This window comes from Dryobates pubescens, chromosome 5 (assembly GCF_014839835.1).
Source record: "Dryobates pubescens isolate bDryPub1 chromosome 5, bDryPub1.pri, whole genome shotgun sequence".
Taxonomy (NCBI): domain Eukaryota; kingdom Metazoa; phylum Chordata; class Aves; order Piciformes; family Picidae; genus Dryobates; species Dryobates pubescens.
The window spans coordinates 28,177,030-28,196,968 of record NC_071616.1 but is presented as its reverse complement, the minus strand read 5'-3'; the positions used below and the strand labels follow the sequence as shown (position 1 = coordinate 28,196,968).

Genomic DNA, 19,939 nt, shown 5'->3' with positions numbered 1-19,939 from the left:
GATTGCCATAGGAATTACGATCAATTACTGGGGTTCCAGTACCTGCAGCTCTACTCTGCCTCCAGCTCTCTCAAACAATTCCATCGAAAATGGAATTCCTATGGCATTCCTAGCCTTGCAAGTGTGTCACATTCATGGACAAGTCAACATCACTGCTCTTCCACAGCTGTCAGACCCTACACAAGTAAATGAAGCCAGAAGAATTATTTTTGAAGACTAGAGCTCTGAATTGTTGATATTTCTACTGATAATTATCTGGTTTTATTTAGCATCTTATAAAGCAAGGCACAAATGTACAAAATTGCGTCTACTAAATCAGGTAATTTTTATATATATTTACAAAATTATCATCATATAAAATGTGCCTAGACACTGTCAGAGCACAGCAGTAGAGGAATTAAGGGCAACCTGATAAAAGACACAAATACCAGGTCCTACATTTCTGTTTGTGCTTCACCTGAAGTTACATACTCATATGCAGATACACAAAGCAATCTAGCCAGCATCCTTTATTTTTCACACCTCACAGAGATCAAACTTTGTTGCTAAGAAGCTGTGGAAGAAGCAAAAGGCAGTAGACCAGCACCCAGAAGAAAATGATGAAGTAAAATAGCTCAGGCTGCTCAAAAATCATAATCTCATGAGTTGGTGCTGGAGTCTCACTTGGTTCCGAGTCCTTTCTCTTCCTGAAAACAGGAGAAAATTTCATAAGAGGCAGGAAAAAGATCAAACCCCACTTACTGTTAATATTTACTGTGATGAGGGTGGACTAAAAGACAGCAGTTTGACAAAGCATTTCAGTCTAGTCAGTTGGAGTCCAATCTAGTCTAGGAGGTGCATAAAGGGCTTAAGCAGTTTGTTCTCTTAGGAGTAAATAACAATAAATCCTCTGAAAAGTCTGGACAAATTATCAGGTAGTTTAACTACATGCCTTTACAGTACAATCCTTTGATGTAAGGTGATCTCCACTAGTCAAAAAGATGCCATTTGATACTCAGATATGTGTTGATCTGGGGGACACATATCACATTTCCATGATTTTACACACTATATCTGCCTGATAGACTTTCCGCAAATCATCTGCTTTCAGAGCTTCTCATGTCAAATGCTACAACACTGAACAGAAAAGGACCAAGACTCCAAGACTCCAGAATTCCAACTTTCCAAAATTCCAGATTCGGTTCATTAAGGACAAAGCCCAATGAATTCTGCATGGACCACTGAGCTCTCACAAAGACGAGAGAAGGTCTTCTTGGGAAAGGTACATGATGGTGCACTCATGTTATAAAATGAGTTATAAAGTTATAATGAGTTATAAAATTACAACTCATGTTATAAATTTATAATACTATGTGAATCACTCTCTGCTAGACTTTGTTTTTTTTTTAAATCTGCTTTTTGAGAAAACTGGGTTTTGCCCTGTTTTAACAAGCCTTTTTTTCTGGCTTCTAGCATCCTACTTGCTCAGATACTATACTATACGTGAGCATTACATAAAACTTGCTCAGTATGAGCAGTCTGCAAATGTAACTGTGACTGCTATCATGTATGTTTTTTAACACAAGCATGAGACCTAAACACTGGATCCCAGTAATATTTTGTGTGTTTTTCATATTAAAATGCAACTATCATGTTAACTAGAAGTAAAATAGTGGTATTACTCAGTATCACAGAGAGGGAAAACCTAAAGCAATCCTTGTTTTGTGTAGATATTAAGACCCTAATAGCAAAGGGATACGCATTCTGCATTCAGGATCTAAACGCGCACTCAGATTACAGAAACTCGTGGGTGCTCTAAGAGAGGCCATGACTTCACCAAAGTATCATCTTTCTCCAGCACTGACCACACTGAACAGTCTTGACAGTCTTCCAAACCTGTAAAGTGCCATCACTACCAAAGGACCTCAAATTTGAAGTTCTCTCACTCTTTTCTTGGTCTGAAATATCCAGCATGTGGGCAAAGTGTTCACAATCTTGCTTAGGAAGATGAATCTTTCAAATCAAGGAAAAGCATTTTAGTCAATGGGGAGTTCAAGCAATAAAGTTTTGTATCTAACAGCTGTGGGAAGTATGGACTTCAAGCCATTACACAAGATATCCTGTCAGCCTCTACCATTATAATTCATTTTAATATCCCTTTATAAAATTGTTAGAAGTACCTAGGAGTTAATGGATTCCTTGCTTTGTTTGAATAATAATGACTTACCTGACGTTTAATGGATTTTCACCCATAGCTGTCATCTTCTGTTCACTTGCACCATAGGTTTCCTTAAAAAAAAAAGGAACAGATTATATTAGAAAAATAAAATGTGGCATCTCACAAAAGTGGTAACTGTGTGTGTATTTCATGTAATTTGCTCAAATAAGATGAAAGTGTGCTTACAAACTTATTCCCTGCCAGCACATTGTAATGGGTTGGGGCAGGTCCCCTCCCCACCACAGGCAGAAATAACGACTCAGGCAAACGGATTGCAAAAGTGATGAAAGTTTAAATGGAAAGCGGTGAATGTTACAGAACACCCAAAGCGCAGTGACAAAGATCCCATCCCCACCTGAGGGTGCATGCAAAACCCCCAGGGCTCCTTCTTCCCCCTCCCTCTGCTGGGCTAGTCTCAGCTGGCCAGGCCTGAGACTGCCCATCCCCCTGTGGCCTTGGGCCCAATCAGGCCCATGGCCGGGAGATCTCTCCCCCAGTTACCAAGTCTCGGAGAGGGAAGGAAAGAGGAAGTGCCAGACTCCGCACTGGATCTTATAGTGGTGCAAAGAATTATGGTAGGAAATACACAATTTCCTGTGTCCATCCCTCTGGGCTGGACTTCTGGACACAGGAAGTGAATGCACCAGGGGGGCACCCAGCTCAAACTACAACACACATCCACTACAGTCTGGTATGCACACAGAAAAAGAAAGAATTGTGAAATCAGAAGAATTTTTTGCTTTCAACTGCTGTCATTCAGTTGAATAAAGATGCCCTCATTCATACAGATTTCTAGTAGCACTGACAGCATTGCAAAAAAGCATCTGTGTGAAACTTGTTTCATTGAACATTGGTGGCAGCACTTCTTTAAAACTCCATGACAATCAGAATTCTGTTTTGTGCTGGAAAGAGCCATATTCCTGTTCTTGCTCAGCCTGCCCAGATTGCTGCTGCTGACTTGAAAAGAAAAATCCAGAGCTAAGTTTTATAGTGTGTTCTCAAGAAACCAGTATGAATTACATCTGATATTAAGGATGCAGCTTCACCCAACAACTAAAATTCTTTTAGGGTTAGCTGCTGCTGTTGAGATAATGTAATACATATTACATAATACACTATAATAATACACCACTAGTATGGAGGGAAGGGAAAGACCCAATCTTTCATAGAAAGTGCACTTCAGGAGACACCCACCATTTTTGCAGGGCTATGACCAGGACACCGACATACATACAAAGAATACACAAACTAAAAAAAACTGGAGCAGAAAATAAAGGCAGCATCAAAGAACTGAAATATTGCAGCCATATAGTTATGATGAAGCAAGCCTCAATAGATTGTAGTATTAGGTAGTCCTTTGTGGATTGTTCAAGGTTCAGTATGGTTCCATTCCCTCTATTTAGGAGAGCTCAGTAAAGCTTTTCAGCTGTGCTTGGTTTTGGCACTAAAATTATTAGAAATCCCAAGCTTTCATATTATTACAGAGAGAGTAGACCCTTCTACAGTATGTGAACTTTTGGAGTTTAAGAGAAACAGAGAAACAATGTTAGGTGAATTTCCGCATCCTTACCTCTTCAGAAGTATTAGGAGATCTTTTCCGGAGATAAAGGTTGGAATCACTGTCACTGTTTCTGAAATGGATGTAAAAGCAATGTTTTTAATGTCATAAAGCTACGCTTCGTTTTGACTTCAAAGAGAGCTCCTGTGATTAAACATGCTGGTTTTAAGCTATACAAACTGACAAAAATGGATGTTTGTATGCGTGGTCTGGAATTTATCAGTAAAAACAGGTTTGGGAAAATCAGACCCACGATGAAAAAACTGATAGGCTGAAATTGGAATCTTTTCCCCAAAAATGGTACTTGATAGGTTTTTTGCACCTTGACATCATTGACAGACCCTGCATGGAACAGAAAGTATGAAGGAGATGATGTTTTTTTAATAGGGAAAATGTTTATCAAATTCATTCGAGCGCTAGTGATAGGAACCAATGAATTACTGTTCACATCCCACTCAAGTACAATAGCTGAGAACATAAAAGGGAACAGAAGTGAAAGGAGTAAAATTAGTCCAGTGTCTCTGTCCTGTGTCTGCAGTTACCTCTCCCCACAGCAGCCCTATTTACAGTGCAGTGTTTTGTGCTTGTTACTGGAGCAGAGCTGGTAACACACCAGTGTTTCAGTCATTGCTCAGCAGTGTCTGAACAGCATCAAATCCTCCATGTCCCAAAGGCCAGTAGGCTGAGGCTGGGCAAGAGGTTGGGAGGAGACACAGCTGGGACGGCTGACCTGAACTAACCACAGTAATTTTCCATACCCTATGATGTTGTGATCAGCCATAAAAATAAAAGAAATGAAGAAGCTGGCTGAGTGGGACACACATGCTCTTCACTAAAGCATTTGTCTCTGGAGCAACTGTCATGCTTGAGTTCTATGAGTTTTTCATCTTCTTTTGTCCCTGCATCCTGCTGAGGATGGGGAGTGAGAGAGTGGCTTCATGGGCACCTGGTGGCCAGGCAAGGTCAGCCTACCACAATCTCATTCAATTCTTCAGAGACAAAAAAAAAATCCAATGTCTGTTGGAAGGAAGCATTGTCACACTTCTACATGGCATCACAATGCACATGGATTACTTCATCTATACTACAAAAAACTCTGTTGGAAAAAACCAATCATAACACTGCCACATTCAAAATGCACTGTGGTTCCACTGGATTTTGTAAAGCAAAATTGTGCAGTAAAATCAAATGAAGTCCCATTGGCACTGAACCACTCAAAACATTTATGAGAAACACAGGAAGAAGCCCATGAGTCCCAATACACTGCTCCTAAAAGAAGCCTACAAGAAACATCCAGTGGGTAAGACACACTTCAAAAGACTAGGCATTCACAACAATTAGGTGTATCTAAGAAAATTTAATGTGGAATACCTGGTAAATTCCTGACAATCAGCAATTTCTTCCAGTTTATCTTGTGGCAGAGAGGAAGTGGCAACTTCCAAGATCTGCAAGTCTTCTGTTTTGATCATATTTTCCCCTTCTTCCTCCCTATTACTATTTTTTTCTGGTCTCTCTATGGCTATTGATAAATCCTCTAGATGTTCTACTGTGGCCTGTTGAAATTAAGAAAGATTTAAATTAGATTCTGATTCTCCACTGTTCCAAATGTCTTCGTGGTGCAGCCTACTGAGATGCTAAACTGAATTTAGTACAAGATTTAGAGTCTTACTAAAGAGAATAAACAGCAATTAATTTCTTGAAAATACTTTTTGATACATTGAGTGATAATAGTATCATCAATTCAACATGCAATTAGTTGTCAGTTCTTTTTTAGACAATGTCATGACATGACATGGCCTGCATTAGGAATAGTGTGGCCAGTAGGAGCAGGGAAGTCATTGTGCCCCTGTACTCTGCATTGGTTAGGCCACACCTTGAGTACTGTGTCCAGTTCTGGGCCCCTCCATTTAGGAAGGACATCGAGACACTTGAATGTGTCCAGAGAAGGTCAACAAGGCTGGTGAGAGGCCTCGAGCACAAGCCCTATGAGGACAGGCTGAGGGAGCTGGGATTGTTTAGCCTGGAGAAGAGGAGGCTCAGGGGTGACCTCATTGCCCTCTACAACTACCTGAAAGGTGGTTGTAGCCAGGAAGGGGTTGGTCTCTTCTCCCAGGCAACCAACACCAGAACAAGGGGACACAGTCTCAAGCTGCACCAGGGGAAGTTTAGGCTCGAGGTGAGGAGAAAGTTCTTCACTGAGCGAGTCATTCGTCATTGGAGTGGGCTGCCCAGGGAGGTGGTGGAGTCACCATCCCTGGAGGTGTTCAAGAGGGGACTGGACGTGGCACTTGGTGCCATGGTCTAGTCATGAGGTCTGTGGTGGCAGGTTGAACTCGATGATCTTTGAGGTCTCTTCCAACCTTGGTGATACTGTGATATGTGAAATTATTCCCAATCACTCTTTGAAGCTAACAGGAAACTGACTTCATTACTCTAGTGTCAGGACCAACATGTCCAAGCAACATGTAGAGCAACATTAAATGGACACTCATTTCTGAAAAACACTGCAAATTGCCTAAACCAAACACACAGAATAATTATTGAACATCCTCCCTTTATCCTCTTTCAGTGTAGACAAGCCTTCATTTTAGCCATGTAATTTATGCTACTCAAATTGGTTTAAGTTTTTGTAGGCAAGCTTACTTGGATTCAGATAAAAAGTAGCTTTGCCTGTATCTTTTCTGTATCAGCAGTACTACTTTCTGTTAAGCTCATTACAAATTATTAGAAACACCCTCTGTGATAATCTTTTATGCCTAGGGATTATACAGGAGCCTCAAACTACTTTAAAACATAATTAAAATTCAGATATTTGCAGTACTCTTAGCATTAGGGCTTATTTTCTACGTTAATGTCAGGGATCTGCAGTTCCATTTATTCCAGTAGAGGGCTGTGGCAAACAGCATTACCCGATAAGAAAACAAACACATTCTACACATTTCTCCAAAGTGCTGCAAAATGAAAGCAAATGAAAACCTTGAGGTCAGATGCTAAACCTCCATATATATAAAAACCAATGCTTATAATCAAAATATAAAATACCTCAGGATGCTGTGGAATAGAGGAATCTTCAAGGTCGGTGGCCTTTTGGCTAAATTTTTCAGTTTCTAACTCTTCCCCTACTAGTAATGGCACTTCTTTTTCTGCAGAAGAATCCGTGGGACTGTCAATATCTGTTGTTTCCTCCTCATCATTCTCAGTATCCATTTCTGATGAAGGGACACCTAGTTTATCCCCTAAGTCTGGCTCCGGACCATCTTCTTTGCAGTTCTCTTCTAATAAGCCCTCTTCATGTAAACTATCAGTTATTGTTTCAGAAGAAGCTCTGTCATTTCTAGTATCGTAATCCTCAATACAAGGCTCAAGGTAAGCATTCAAAACTGCCGATATGGGAACATTATAATGTGGATAATAAAAGAGATCGTGGGGGATTACGGATACTTTTGAAGAACTGGACAGCACTTCAGTTGAAGACTCAATTTCATCACAGCTGTCCAGATCGTCAGGATTTTTAGGTACATCTGACAGAGAGTCATCAGATGTTTCATTCTGTATAGATAGTTCTTGGCTTTCGAGGTTCATTGAACAATGGTTAGTTTCTGTTGTCTCAAAGACAGGTGATTGCTCTGTATCTTCATTTTCTGGAAGTTTCACTGTTTCTTCATTTAGATGAAGAACATACTTATGCGTGTCTTCTTGTTTTGAGGTATCTTCTGGTAAAAGAATTGAAGTCTGGGGTTTGCTCTCTTCTACTTTATTTATAGATTCATCTGTAAGTATACCTGAAGTCCAGGATAATGGACTCAAAGAAGAAGTATTGGCTGAGAGGCTCTTAGTTTCATTATCATATTCAGTAGAGGTTTCTTTAGTTAATTCTTCAGAGTAGTCTTCAAAAGAGTCTACAGAATTCTTCTGATTTGTCAGAACAGCTGGAGAAAGGTCATCATTCTGTTTCAATGGATCATCAGATATGCTTCCTTCATGTGGCATGAATTTATCACTTAGAACCTCCCAAGAGGAATTGGATTCAAAACTGACAGATCCAGTAATCTTCAGTGAGGTAGGCCTCTGAGGCTCCTCTTCAGATGTTTCCTGCAAATCACCTAACACTTGACTCAATTTTCCATTACATTTTTCAGCAGCATTTTCTGATGGGATTATCTCAGGGGTGTCATGAATATGAACCTTTGGAGGAGCAGGATGACTCATTTCGTGGTTAACAGTATACATGTTTTCTTCACTTTCACTTAAAATCAGTATCTTGCCTTCCTTTTCTGAAGGTGTGTCCTTGATGCGGACATATGTGGACTCAATTGGAAGCTCCTTGTCAGGATCTGTAAAATCTTCCTAAAAGTGAGGATACCATTAGGAGATAAATCGTACCTCAAGATATCATTTTACTTTTCCCAAACACTACAAAAAGGGTAGCTAACTAGCCCTTCACCCCATTACCTTGTGAATGGCCAATTAATGCACTCTCTTATTTTGAAAGCAGGAAAACCAATTTGGGAAGTCAAGTGACTTGAACAAAGTTCAACATCAAGAAGCCACTTGTACAGGAAGATTAGAATGCAGACAAGCCTACTCCTCAGTTGTTAACGCATTCATCGCTCCCTGCTGCACCTGTGGAGACAGCTGACTTGGCTTTTTGACACACTCCCACACCCTGGGATTATAATAAAACTAACCTGTCCGCTAAATCCACCATGAAATACAGTAACGTACAGGATGATTCCATTCCAACAGATTGTATTAAAATGCCCATAAGTTTGCAAACAAATCTTACTGTTAATCTAACCTAATAACAATTCTATAATAATAATAATTCCAGTGACTTCAGTAATGCTCACCAAATTTACAAGCTACAAAAGAAGTATCAACTGGAACAGTCAGTTAAGAAATATGAGGTGTAGGAGCCATCATTTATGTGCATGTACTCTAGCACCAAAACTTACCCAGATACTCAAGAGACACTGAGTCTCTTGGAGGTCCTTTCAAACCAAAACCACTATTTGGAACTAACTTTGCTGGAAGCACAAGCAGTTCCAGGACTGTTTTTCAATTTATGAGGATCTCTTTTCCAGTTCCTGGGACTTCCAATTTTCCTCCAAGTTCTCCATCTCCTATTCTGTAATTCTTCCATAAGTTTATCCTCTGTTTCTCCAAAAGACCTTTGTCAATCTATGACACTATCAGTCCATGCTTATTCCTCCTTTTCTTAAGTGTGCAATGGAGTCCTGGTCCTTCAAGCTGCAGTTTACCATGCTTACAATGAGTGCTTTTGACTGCCTGCACTAACAAGTCAGCTTCTGGTGTCTGATACGTGCTAAATTCAGACAGACTGTATTCCTCAAACTTGAGAAGATAGAAGTCAAAATGAAACTTAAAGTTCAATGAATCATCATAGAAGAAGGGATAAAATTCAGCCTTATTTAAGACTAACAAAAGTAAAAAAAAGTAAAAAAGTAAAAGTAAAAGTAAAAGTAGTTGAGTCCTGTGTAAGCAGATCCAACCTCTGAAAGTTATAACTGGATGTAAAGCATTTAAACACACAACTCTACCTAAACCATTTTAGGAATTGCTGATTTCACTGGATTAAACAAAAGTGTAGAACATTACACCTGAGTTTATGGTTTATTTTTAATATCTTAGAAAGAAATCTAGAAGATAAATACAACAATGTTTGACTTGATGAAGTCCACCAAAGCCCATTAAAAACATGACGTAACGTAGCAGTAAACACGTACCCCTTCCAGCTCCGGGAAGTGCTCCAGAAACTGCGCCACGTATGTCACAATTGACTGCTCATCGGGTGATTCCACCATGATATCTACAGAAACACACAGCTGTCTTGAGCACACACAATTTTAAAGCACAATGGCAGAGGAACAGATCATCAGACTTTTTATCTTGCCTTTATGATAAGAGAAATAACAGTTACAAATGCTTCCCTTTTTCTGACAGTTAAGAGAAATACTTTTCATTGTTGATGCTACTTTTGAAAGAGTTCTCAACATCCTACTCACACTATTTTTTTCCTATTTCCAAACACATACTGAAGCATGATCAGCATCCCTTTACATCCACCTTCATACTGTCATTTATGTTGTTGTTACTAGACAGTGATCTTACTGAGTGACACTACAGAGGTTTATTTTTAGCAGAATTGCCCAGTCTTGTAACAGGTGACCCATGAAAGCAGAAATATCCTACCTGTGCTTTCAGTCATAAAATCAAGGCCTAATACTTGTCATGTAGAGCTCAGTCAAAAACACTGTAAGAAGTTCCTTTTTATATATATATAAAAACACATATGTGCTTATGTCTACATATACGTGTGTGTGTGTGTATGCACTGTAAGGAAACATTGGGAGATGCAAATACATTTGAATAGTTATCTACCCATCCAGCTGGTACAGCAGACTTGCACACATCATCCTTAACTGACATTTAGTCTCTGCAGGTTGTAGGCATTTCAGAATGGTGCACTGTAACACACAGCTCTCAGCACAACTGGGTGGTGATTAACACCTGCAGATGTCACATAGCACCTAAACAGTAACCAGAACCAGCGTACCTACCTAAAATGATGGCAAAATCTCTCCTACCAAGGAGCTTACAAACAGGACTGGAAGCATACAACTATAAGCCAGTGATCAATTTTTATTGTTCTTACCAATCAGCCCAAAACACTGCTCGCATCATCAGCCTGTTCACAGGGAGGATTTTGGGAGGTATCACAATGCAATAGTAAAGAATTCATTATAGTTTGAATGCTGTCCAACAAAGTTGATGCAGGCATTTTACCTTCTGGTTCTAGGAGCCGAGGAACACCCAATTTATTTTGTGCTATGCTGAAAGCATCCTCCAGGTTTTCTCGAGCCGATTTCTCCAGTGCTTGCTTCATATCTACCAAAGTAGAGTCTATTGCTTTTATGACCGCTAAGAAAGCAAGGCCACTCCTCCAACTGCTGGCAAAGTCCTGAACTGCAACACCATACCTGAACAGAGTTAAACACAGTTTACATGGGTGGTTGTGTTACAAAATCCAAAGTAAAGGCTTTACCATTTTCAAAGACTCCTGAAAGTTAACAACAAGGTTGCTGAGTTGCACTAGTCACATTTGCAATGTTTTTGGATTTTAAAATGCACAAAATATGTCCCTAAAACACAAGCATTCACAAGTGAATTGGTGTGGCTAACAGCTGACACCAATCCGCTTGTAGGAAATAGTTAGTAAAAACAAAGCCCTCAGGAGCTCAGCAACCACATTTAACATTCACAAAACCAAAAGTCTCTGTGATTCCTGTTTCTGTTGCTCTCCAGCATTTTAATACCATAGCTTGGGAAGACTGCCAGCACTTAAGTATTTAAAAACACAAGCATAAATGATTCACATTCCTGTGTACTTGGCCTTCTATAGCAGAAAATTGTCCTTTGCCAAATGCAAGTGCTGTCGGTATAAGTATAATGCACAAATGTGTGAGATGACCAAAATTTCTGAGGAGAAAACAACCATTAGGCTTTCAATGAAACACAGCCCAGGAACAGAAAATTCTGCATGGCTCACTGCATAAAAGGATTATAATGACACCATTATCTTTTTAATAGTGCACTTGCAAGAAAAAAATTCTCCTATTAGATGTTTTCAGTTTGAAGTCTTTGGACTCAAAAATCTATGGCCTTTACTTCTCTGGTCCTCACTGTCTTTGTACCACCTCCCTGTTAATGACATCATCAGCATTATTTTGGGACTAAGACTATGCCTCGTTTATGGTCTGCACTGGCAACAGTGAATTGCACATCTCTCTGGGACAAGTTTAGCTGCACAACAAGCACGCTCAGCTCCACCAGAGATTACCAAGGGAAGATGCAGCCCACAGGCTCAAGTTTGTAAATATGAACAATATAGAAATGTGTGTCTTTGACACTAGACACGTAACATTTGTGTTCACAGGCAGATTTGAACATGTCAATCCATCAACAGACAAAAATGCCAAGTACTCAGCTATCCGACTTGTATAAGTAAGTTTAACCCATGCCCTCTTTGGCAGTGCAGTCTTCACATCAGGTAATAATGTAAGCAAAATACACTCCAAGCATTTACACATGGTCTAGGCATCTTATATTACAGTTTTTTAACTCAGCAGTAACAGGCAGGTTAAAGCATCACAAGAAAAAGTGCTTTGGCAAAAGAACTGCTTATTTATTAAAGACAAGAGAGATGTATTGAGCAATGGAAATAGACCCAGAAATTACATGTTCATGAGGAACAACTTAAGATTCATCCCCCTCTGAGGGAAGAGGGATTCTAATAGGGTCTCTGTCCTTCAAGGCACTCTGCAGCACTGCGAAGCACTCTCAGGGATGCCGATAATGTAAGAGGCTGTTGCTAAAGTCTTTCAATATCTTTTTCAGTTCACCTCTTGCTTTTGCTTACCCTTTAATTAGTGAAAAGCAGCAAATAAGACTGCATGAAAGCCAGGAGGTAGGGGGAGGAGGGAACTATCTTGTTTTAGACAGTGCCAAGCAGATTAGTGCAAGTTAACATTTAATACTCAAATTATGAAGCTGGCAGCACAAATAGCATCAAGGTCAGACAGCCACTGTAGACACATGGCCATGGTGATACATACCCCTGCAGAGACCATGCACCTGCAAACTCAGAAAGCAGAAGAATCCACAGCACAGTGTAATGCACACATGGAGCAGGAGAGGAAAGAGTTTCAGCTTCAAAAGGGCAGGCATCAAAACACAGTTTTATAAAAGGTTTTGTTATCTTACTTCCTGGTTTTCCTCTGAACCCAGATTAAAAGAGCTCTGATGGCTTTCCGCTGATCCTTCACTGTAATAGACATGTTTCTCTCCACACTGGGAGTGCTGGGGTGGGATGTGTCTGACTCTGGACCACTGGGCCCGGAGGACAGGCTGGATGAGGAGGAGTTCCTGTTGAGGTTGCCTGTTAGCTCTTTAATCTGTAATAAGAGGTAAAGCACGCATAGCTCTGGTTTAACACTGGCTGCACAGAGAACTCAGTGCCTGTTTTCATACAGACGTTAAAGATAACAGTGCTATAATTGAATTTTAAGAGGTTATTATAGACCTGCCCATTACAGCTCTTGATTTGTAGTGCAGAAGCTGGACAGCCAGCAGCATCTCAGCTGCAAATCCCATGAGACAGAAAGGGAAAGGTATCAGTTCAGGCTGAACTGAGCTTATTTGTACTAAACAAAAAGCAAAACCACATGTCCTTGAGAGAGAAAAAGTAGTTTAACTGAAATTGTTATCCACACAGGACCTGTCTGAGTAAAATATTTTAAGGTAAGAAATGGTAACCTGCAGCAGCACTCCTGCCCTTGGTCAGCATTCATAGTTGAGCCTAAATTATCCACTTAGCTGCTCTTCAGCCCCCCATGCCCTCTGCTGCTGGGGGTTCTGGTCGCACTTTCTCTGCCTGCAAGTCCACCTGGCCAAACTGGTGCTGTGCACCACTGTTCAGCTTGAGAAGCAGAGCCAGGGAGAGAAATCCCAGTGCAACTTTGAGATTATTTTCTAAACCCATAGCCATTTTTAAAATAAACCCAAGACAAAGAAAGTGCTTTATAGTCTTACAGGAGTTGACAGAAACCTCCATGCATTTCTCCCTGTTCGAAGAACTTGGTATTGTCTAGAAGGTCACTTGCAAACTACGTGTAGGTTAGGGGGCTGTTTTAATCTAAGACTGTGGCTAAATCATTTTCCAGGCTCAAATCAGCTCTGCCAGTTCCAGGTCCTTCAAAATCTTTCAATTGGCTGTCTTAATCAGTTGTAAATTTTTGCCATGTTGAGTCAGTGATTCTACAAGGAATTTCCCACCACACTGGACCAAATCCAGAAAGGGTTATTGAAAATAAACTGTGACCTGGAACCAAACCTGAGAGGTTGGTTCAGATCCAGGGAATCTGGAACAGAACCCTGAGAAGGCACAGGAGACAAGGGAAAGTAGTAATCCGAGGCTCTAATTCTGGTCCAAGTCAAACGAGGGTTTAAATTGTCTCCTGCTTACACCAAAATAGGTCCAACAAAGAAAAATGAAAGCAGCTGCAGGTATAAAATTACTGTCTATTAGGAGGAAAAAGCTCAGGTTTATCATGCTTCATTATGTTCTTTAGAATTAAAAATCAGTTTTAAAAAAATCAGAATTCAGCTGGAATAGATTGATACCATGAAAATTGTTTAGTTCACTTCAAGTATTCATGTTTCATTACCTGAAAAAACAAGATTATGTTCCATATTAGTCCAAGTACCAGAGAGGAATTTCCATCTGCTATTTCTGCTGCATCGATGCTAACAAGCTTTACCTGTAGAAAAGATCATGAGTTCAAAGAAGGAAGGTAAATACAAAAAAGGCACTACTGGGTATGTCCAGAACACCTCTGTCACTGACTGGCCAGCCAAAAAGCAATGTCGAAATGCTGTGTCAATGATAATTTGCCATGATTGCAACTAGCCTGCTCATGGAACTCTTAGCTCAAGCCCTCAGCATAGTTTGCACAAGAGAAGAGAGCCCAGTGCTGCCTCCTCAGGACCACAAATGCATTTCCTCCATACAAAAATGGAAAAAGACAGCGCCTATTCTGCAAGAACAGTGGATCATAGTCTTAAAAGGTAGACAGTCCCTTCTTATACAAAAATTAAGACCCTAATAAGATCTGCTTGCTTCCATTTTGCTATGCATCTCCGTTTTCCTTGCTTATCTTGCTTTACGCAGCTTGTCACAGAGTTCTGATTCAGTCAATTAGCAAAGGATAGGGTTGCCTAATCCAAGCAAACCCTAGACTTACCCACACCGAAGTTTCTTCCACCTGATAACACCAGGATGTTATTCACTTTGACAACACAAACACTGTGACTTGGTTTTGGCAAAGGTCATGGAGGAGGGAGGAAGCAGGGAAGCTGTCAGTACTACATATGGCACCCAGATTGAGTTAAAGCCCAGCGTACAGCCCATTTATCACTTAGAAATCCAGTACATGATGAATCACTTAGCAGTGCTGTATCCTGCTACCCCAGTTCCACAGAAGCGTTTGCTGATGTGTTCCACCCACTGTGGTTTAATACCTAACCCTGAAGCTCTTGGCAGCCAAGGCACTCTGCCAACACCACCTTTCACTAATCGGTTGGGTTAAGCTTAAAAAAGGAAAGCAGAATAATTTTTATCTGGTGGTTTGCACTACAGATTTCAATCTTAGCAAAGAAGACACCTCTAGCTGTCATATTTCAAGGCTCAGAATTCTTGCAAGCTCCAAGGTATTTGGCATGGCAAAACCTCTAAGACCTAGAGTATTTGAACAGCAGTTTCTCCAAAATGGTGAACAAGTGGCATTCATCATTAGACTGCTCTCAGAGTCAGTTCTGTCCCCTTACTGCTGCTTATGCTTGTCACTCAGTGCAGTAGAGCTACTTGTCTAGAAGACACTGTCTGCTTACTCTTTTAAGGAAACAAGAAATCTATAGAAAAGTAGGTGATTTAGCACTATTAATTAAAAGGTCTCCACTGTCCAAAGCTCCTCCTGCCTGGTCTTGCTCATTTAGGTTCCAGGTTGTCCGTTAGCAAGGCCCTGGCAATCAGACACACTTCAGCTGCAGCTCTGCAATGTGTTGATATCAACAGAAAAAGTCTCATCTGCTAGTGCACCTTAGCTGGGAAACTGTTAAGAAATACATGAACATGAAGTATTTCTCAGCAGTTCTATAGCAGGACATGTAAACACACATGGTTAGGGCCAGATCAGCCCCTGCTGGTGGTTTACAAAAGGAGACTGGAACATCTGAAAGTTACCAGACACCTGCTTGACCTTTCACATACTGCTAAGGAGAAAAAGATAAAGCAGGTTAAGCCATCCACATCTATGAGGTTGTAAAAGATCCACTAACACCTCACATCATGCTCATTCCTGCAGTGGAGTTTGTAGTGACTCTCCTGAATTACTAACACTGCTTGCATGATCTCTGGAGAAGAGCTAAGCTCACTGCAGGGAACCAGCAAAGTGACATCAGTTTCTGTTGTAGCATTCCATGCAAGGTAGGGCTCTGCCCCCATGCACTTAATAGATCCCTTCTCACCCAGAAAGTTTAAACTTTACTATAGTCCTTTATAGGACACAGTCCAGTATTTGTTTTTTCTCTTTCTGATGATCTAGGTGTACCATGATCTAGTTATATCTATGTGTTGTTACATGGCTGGAATTCTCATGACCTCATCACTTCTCAACATTTTTCAAGCACAGAATTTTCAAGACACAGGCCACATCCTCAGGGCTTTGGGAAAAAAGCCCTAGTGGGAGAAATTAAAAATTGAAAGGAATGAATCTTTTCAAGCTGCAAGGTCTGAGCTTCCTTGGTCACTTACAGCTTTAGGAAGTGATGTTGAAGTAGTGCCACACTAACTATGAGGGAAGTTATATCCTTAGGAGGCTTTGATTCTTGGAATTATGCATTTATGTCCTGTTCCCAGATTTAATTTGCTCTTGCCTTTGACTCATAATCAGTCCACCAGATAAATATGTGATTTGCATGACTGAAAGTGTTTCTGACAAAAGTCATCTACCTTCAGCCTAACTAAAGTAATGCCACCAAGATCCAGTTCATAAAAACTACTCACATCTTTTTATTTTCTTTTAATATTGGGTTCCTGATCCTTTAATCCTGTTGAACTTTTACATTATAACATGACCAAATAATCCTTGGTTTAGACTCAGTAGGTGTTCTCATTGCACATTTTCATGTGGCTTTTCAGCCTTGCTGCTAAGGTAAGCCACAGTGCCTTTAAGCAGTACGTTCCTTTTAGGTACAAACAGTGCGTCAGACTAGTTGCAATTACAAGAATCAAACTTTGCAACATACATCAGAAGAAGACATTAAGACCAGGCTTTAGAAATACTCACATTACTGTCCTCCAAGAACTTAAGTGCTTTAGCTATGTTGTTCAAGCGAAAAATGCGATGGGTTGAAGATTTGTATTCGTGCATCTAGGAAAAAATAAAAGCCACACTGTTTTTAAAATGATGGAATTATTCACTGTGTCATACAACACTTACAATCACAGAGACAATATAAAGCCAAGGAAATCTACCTATGTAAAACTATTGCCATATTTCTGATCAGTCAAGTGCTTCAACTACATGTTCTGCCCCAATGTAGCAAAACAGAGTTAGCAAACAGCTTTCCTGCTCTCCAGAAGTTATCATTTCCTTGGACCTGTAATGTGGATTATTTATGTAATCACTCCCTAACTATGTTCACTCACAAGATTGAATTTACCTGAAAATTTGTAATGATAGTTGCTTTTTTTTCTTTAATGAAATTATCCTAACTAGGAAGTGTGAGCACTTTTCATAGCAGATACAGGCAAGTGGGAGGCAGAAATGAAACAGGTTTGCTGTATGCCTGTCTCCCTGCAATTTCACCTTGGCACACTTTTTTATCACTTATGCAGGAACACCTGACTGCCAGCACAAGAAGTTTGGCCAGCTGACCTTACCTCCTTCCTTGCCCTCCTGCCTGACCTGGGGCGTAACCTGGTGTAGTCTGTGCGAATGCATACAAAGTCGCTTCTGCTACAGCTCCCCAAAACTGCAGGAATGTTAAAAAATACGTGGTTCTGAATGTGTGACCACAGTTGCCATCCTGGGTGCAGTATGAAGATGGTTCAGTCACTATAGAGCATCATCATGTGATTGCAAGTGCATCTGCAGTGGTGAGACAGCTGCAGAACAGGTCTTTCCTCTTATCCAAGTGTGATACCCACACAGAAAAGAGTACTTGCTGACCAAATTGATGTAGAATGAAAAAATGAAAGTCAACTGTAATTGGTCATTTGCAATTGCACTTCCATTTCTAGTATATGGAACATCATACAGCTCTTACAAAGAAGAGAGGGGAGAAAAGGATTCTGATAAATAAAGCTTTGCCTTCTGATTTAAACCATATCAATAATACTAATGAAACTTGAGCCAGGACTAAACTCAGAAGTACCACAAGCATCAGCAGACCTAGCAAGTGCCATTAGTGTCTTAGATAAAATAGAATCAGAATGTATGGATTAATACAGCAAATATGTCTTGGTAAGGTTACTTAGGTGATCTCAAAATGGAACATGTAAGCATTAATGTATTAAAGCCTTAAAAACCCCTGAGAGTTAGGAACATTTACACTGATCACAAACCAGTCTGTAATGTAAGGAAATCACAACAAAATTGGTGGAATTCTTTACTATACCCAAGACATGAGACCCTTGGATGTCCTAGTGGCTCAGAACACACAGAGCTCCATAGTCAAGGGGGTTTCACCCTGTTGTATACACACCAGCTTTTGTCCTGACAGGACTTCCAGTAGAGCCATCAAGATTTTGCCATCTTGTATATCAATAAACAAGTCTTTCACTTTCAGAGGAGGCTTGCACTGTGAAGAAAAGAAACCATGATGCTTTTAAAGCAGTACTGCTTGGTAAGTCACTGTGATCTCAGTGAGTAAGAAGGAGAATTTTACAAGGCAGAGATACTAGAAGTAAATCTTAGCCTGCAGGAAGAAAGGGCTGCTGTTTTTCACATTAGTGGCAATTCTGTCTGTTTAGTTAGAACTAAAACTGAGATCTAGTACTCATGTAATTGAGATCAGACAAGGTCTTACTTCAGATTTCCCATAAGAGAATCTCACCCTAACTACTCTGTCTAGGAAGTGACCACCTAAAGGTTTGGTGCTGATCCCTCAAACTAAGACAAATCCAGCAGAAGCAAATCCTACTTCATGCTGAAATAAGCCTATGACCCAGCTGCCCACAAGTGCTGTCTCCTCTGTAAAGTGTTTGGTGGTGCCACTCCATTTCTCAGTATTTTCTAAGTACTTTAAAGAGCAACTTCTTGTACTGTGTCTCTCCTCAGCAAACTCCTCCAAAGGGAACCACCTCCTCACTTCACCAAGGTGTCTGATGATGTGCGCACTGAGGCGCAAATCCAAGTCAGCTCAGCCATTAGGAGCTGTCTCAGCTCCAGCAATTATGCTTTGTTCAGGTGTCACTCACTCATGTGTCCCTAAAGAGCCCCATCGTTTTATCTTCACCTGGGCAACGCACTGTTGTTTGATTAAGCTCTGCTTCTGGCAAACTGGGGCCATACAACTGGTCTTTAATGTAGCTAAAAGTACTAAACAATGCTCTCTACGGAAAGAAAGCAAAGTTCTTTTTTTTTATTCTTTTAGTCCTTAGAAGAAGGACCAGCACTCAGAAGACGCAGATGACTGACAATTATCCCATGACCAGCAGAGCTGCTGCTCTTAAAAGATCACCCAAATGGCATGGTCTGCTCCAAATGGGGACACACTGCACTCTAAGTTTCCTGAAGAAATACAAGCAGAATACTTCACCACTGCCTTTAAAAGAAAGAAGTCACTCTGCAAGAAGTGCTTCTCTGAGGATAAAGGCAGAAGCCACCTTCTCTAATGGGTGTCCTTGGAGATTCACCTGTAATTACAGGGAGCTTTTGTGAAGCTCTTGTTATTCACATGAGTATGTTTACTAAGCTCCTTCCAGGAAAAAAAACAAAACATTAATGTAGCAGCAGACTTCTACCCTTTCTTCAGGAAAGCTTTTTTTTTTCGGTTGAATCAGAGAGGGGAAAAAAATGTATGCACTCCAGAGAAAACCATTCACCTGCCCACAAAGTTTATAAGACTTTATGTGCTTGGCAAGGCAAAATTAACAGCACCCTACAGCCCTTTTCATGATCTAATACCTTCTGTAAATCAAAGGCCTTCTCCACAGTCACATACTTGACAACCTTTTTTGACAACTTCCAAAACTGCAGTTAGTTTAAAGCCCTGGGGCCTGATTCAGAAAGGCATCATGTAACACTGTCTTTGTTCTGAGAGACCTTTGGGAGTAATTGCTAGTCAAAACATTTCCAACTAGCCTTACTCTGATTTTCCAGAGAGATTTAAGAGGATCCCTGTATTCCTTCGACATTCACTGCAGAGTAGTGGACTTAAGCGACTATACATGTGATACCTTCCTTCTAAAACACTTTTACTTCACCATGTCTGAATTGCAGTCACTCTCCAAGAACCAGAGAAGTTAAAATGAGAGTCAGCCCAAACTTAGTCCCTGTCTGTACTTTATGAAATTTAGCCACAGATACTAAAAGAACTGT

General features: G+C 40.4%; 1 protein-coding gene across 1 annotated transcript in view; it reads right to left on the bottom strand.

Annotated features, from left to right (window-relative positions):
• Window positions 1-493: 493 nt before the first annotated feature.
• Window positions 494-19,939, bottom strand: part of CLMN (calmin) — a 72,455-nt gene continuing 53,009 nt past the window's right edge. Inside the window, exons 3-13 of the mRNA XM_054161886.1 lie at window positions 18,102-18,197; window positions 16,682-16,765; window positions 14,003-14,095; window positions 12,540-12,730; window positions 10,563-10,756; window positions 9,503-9,585; window positions 6,798-8,102; window positions 5,127-5,308; window positions 3,768-3,828; window positions 2,207-2,268; window positions 494-686 (exon numbers count right to left, since the gene is read on the bottom strand). Coding sequence (XP_054017861.1) covers window positions 533-686; window positions 2,207-2,268; window positions 3,768-3,828; window positions 5,127-5,308; window positions 6,798-8,102; window positions 9,503-9,585; window positions 10,563-10,756; window positions 12,540-12,730; window positions 14,003-14,095; window positions 16,682-16,765; window positions 18,102-18,197 — 2,505 coding nt within the window. The 3' untranslated portion in view covers window positions 494-532. The remainder of the gene's footprint in view (window positions 687-2,206; window positions 2,269-3,767; window positions 3,829-5,126; window positions 5,309-6,797; window positions 8,103-9,502; window positions 9,586-10,562; window positions 10,757-12,539; window positions 12,731-14,002; window positions 14,096-16,681; window positions 16,766-18,101; window positions 18,198-19,939) is intronic.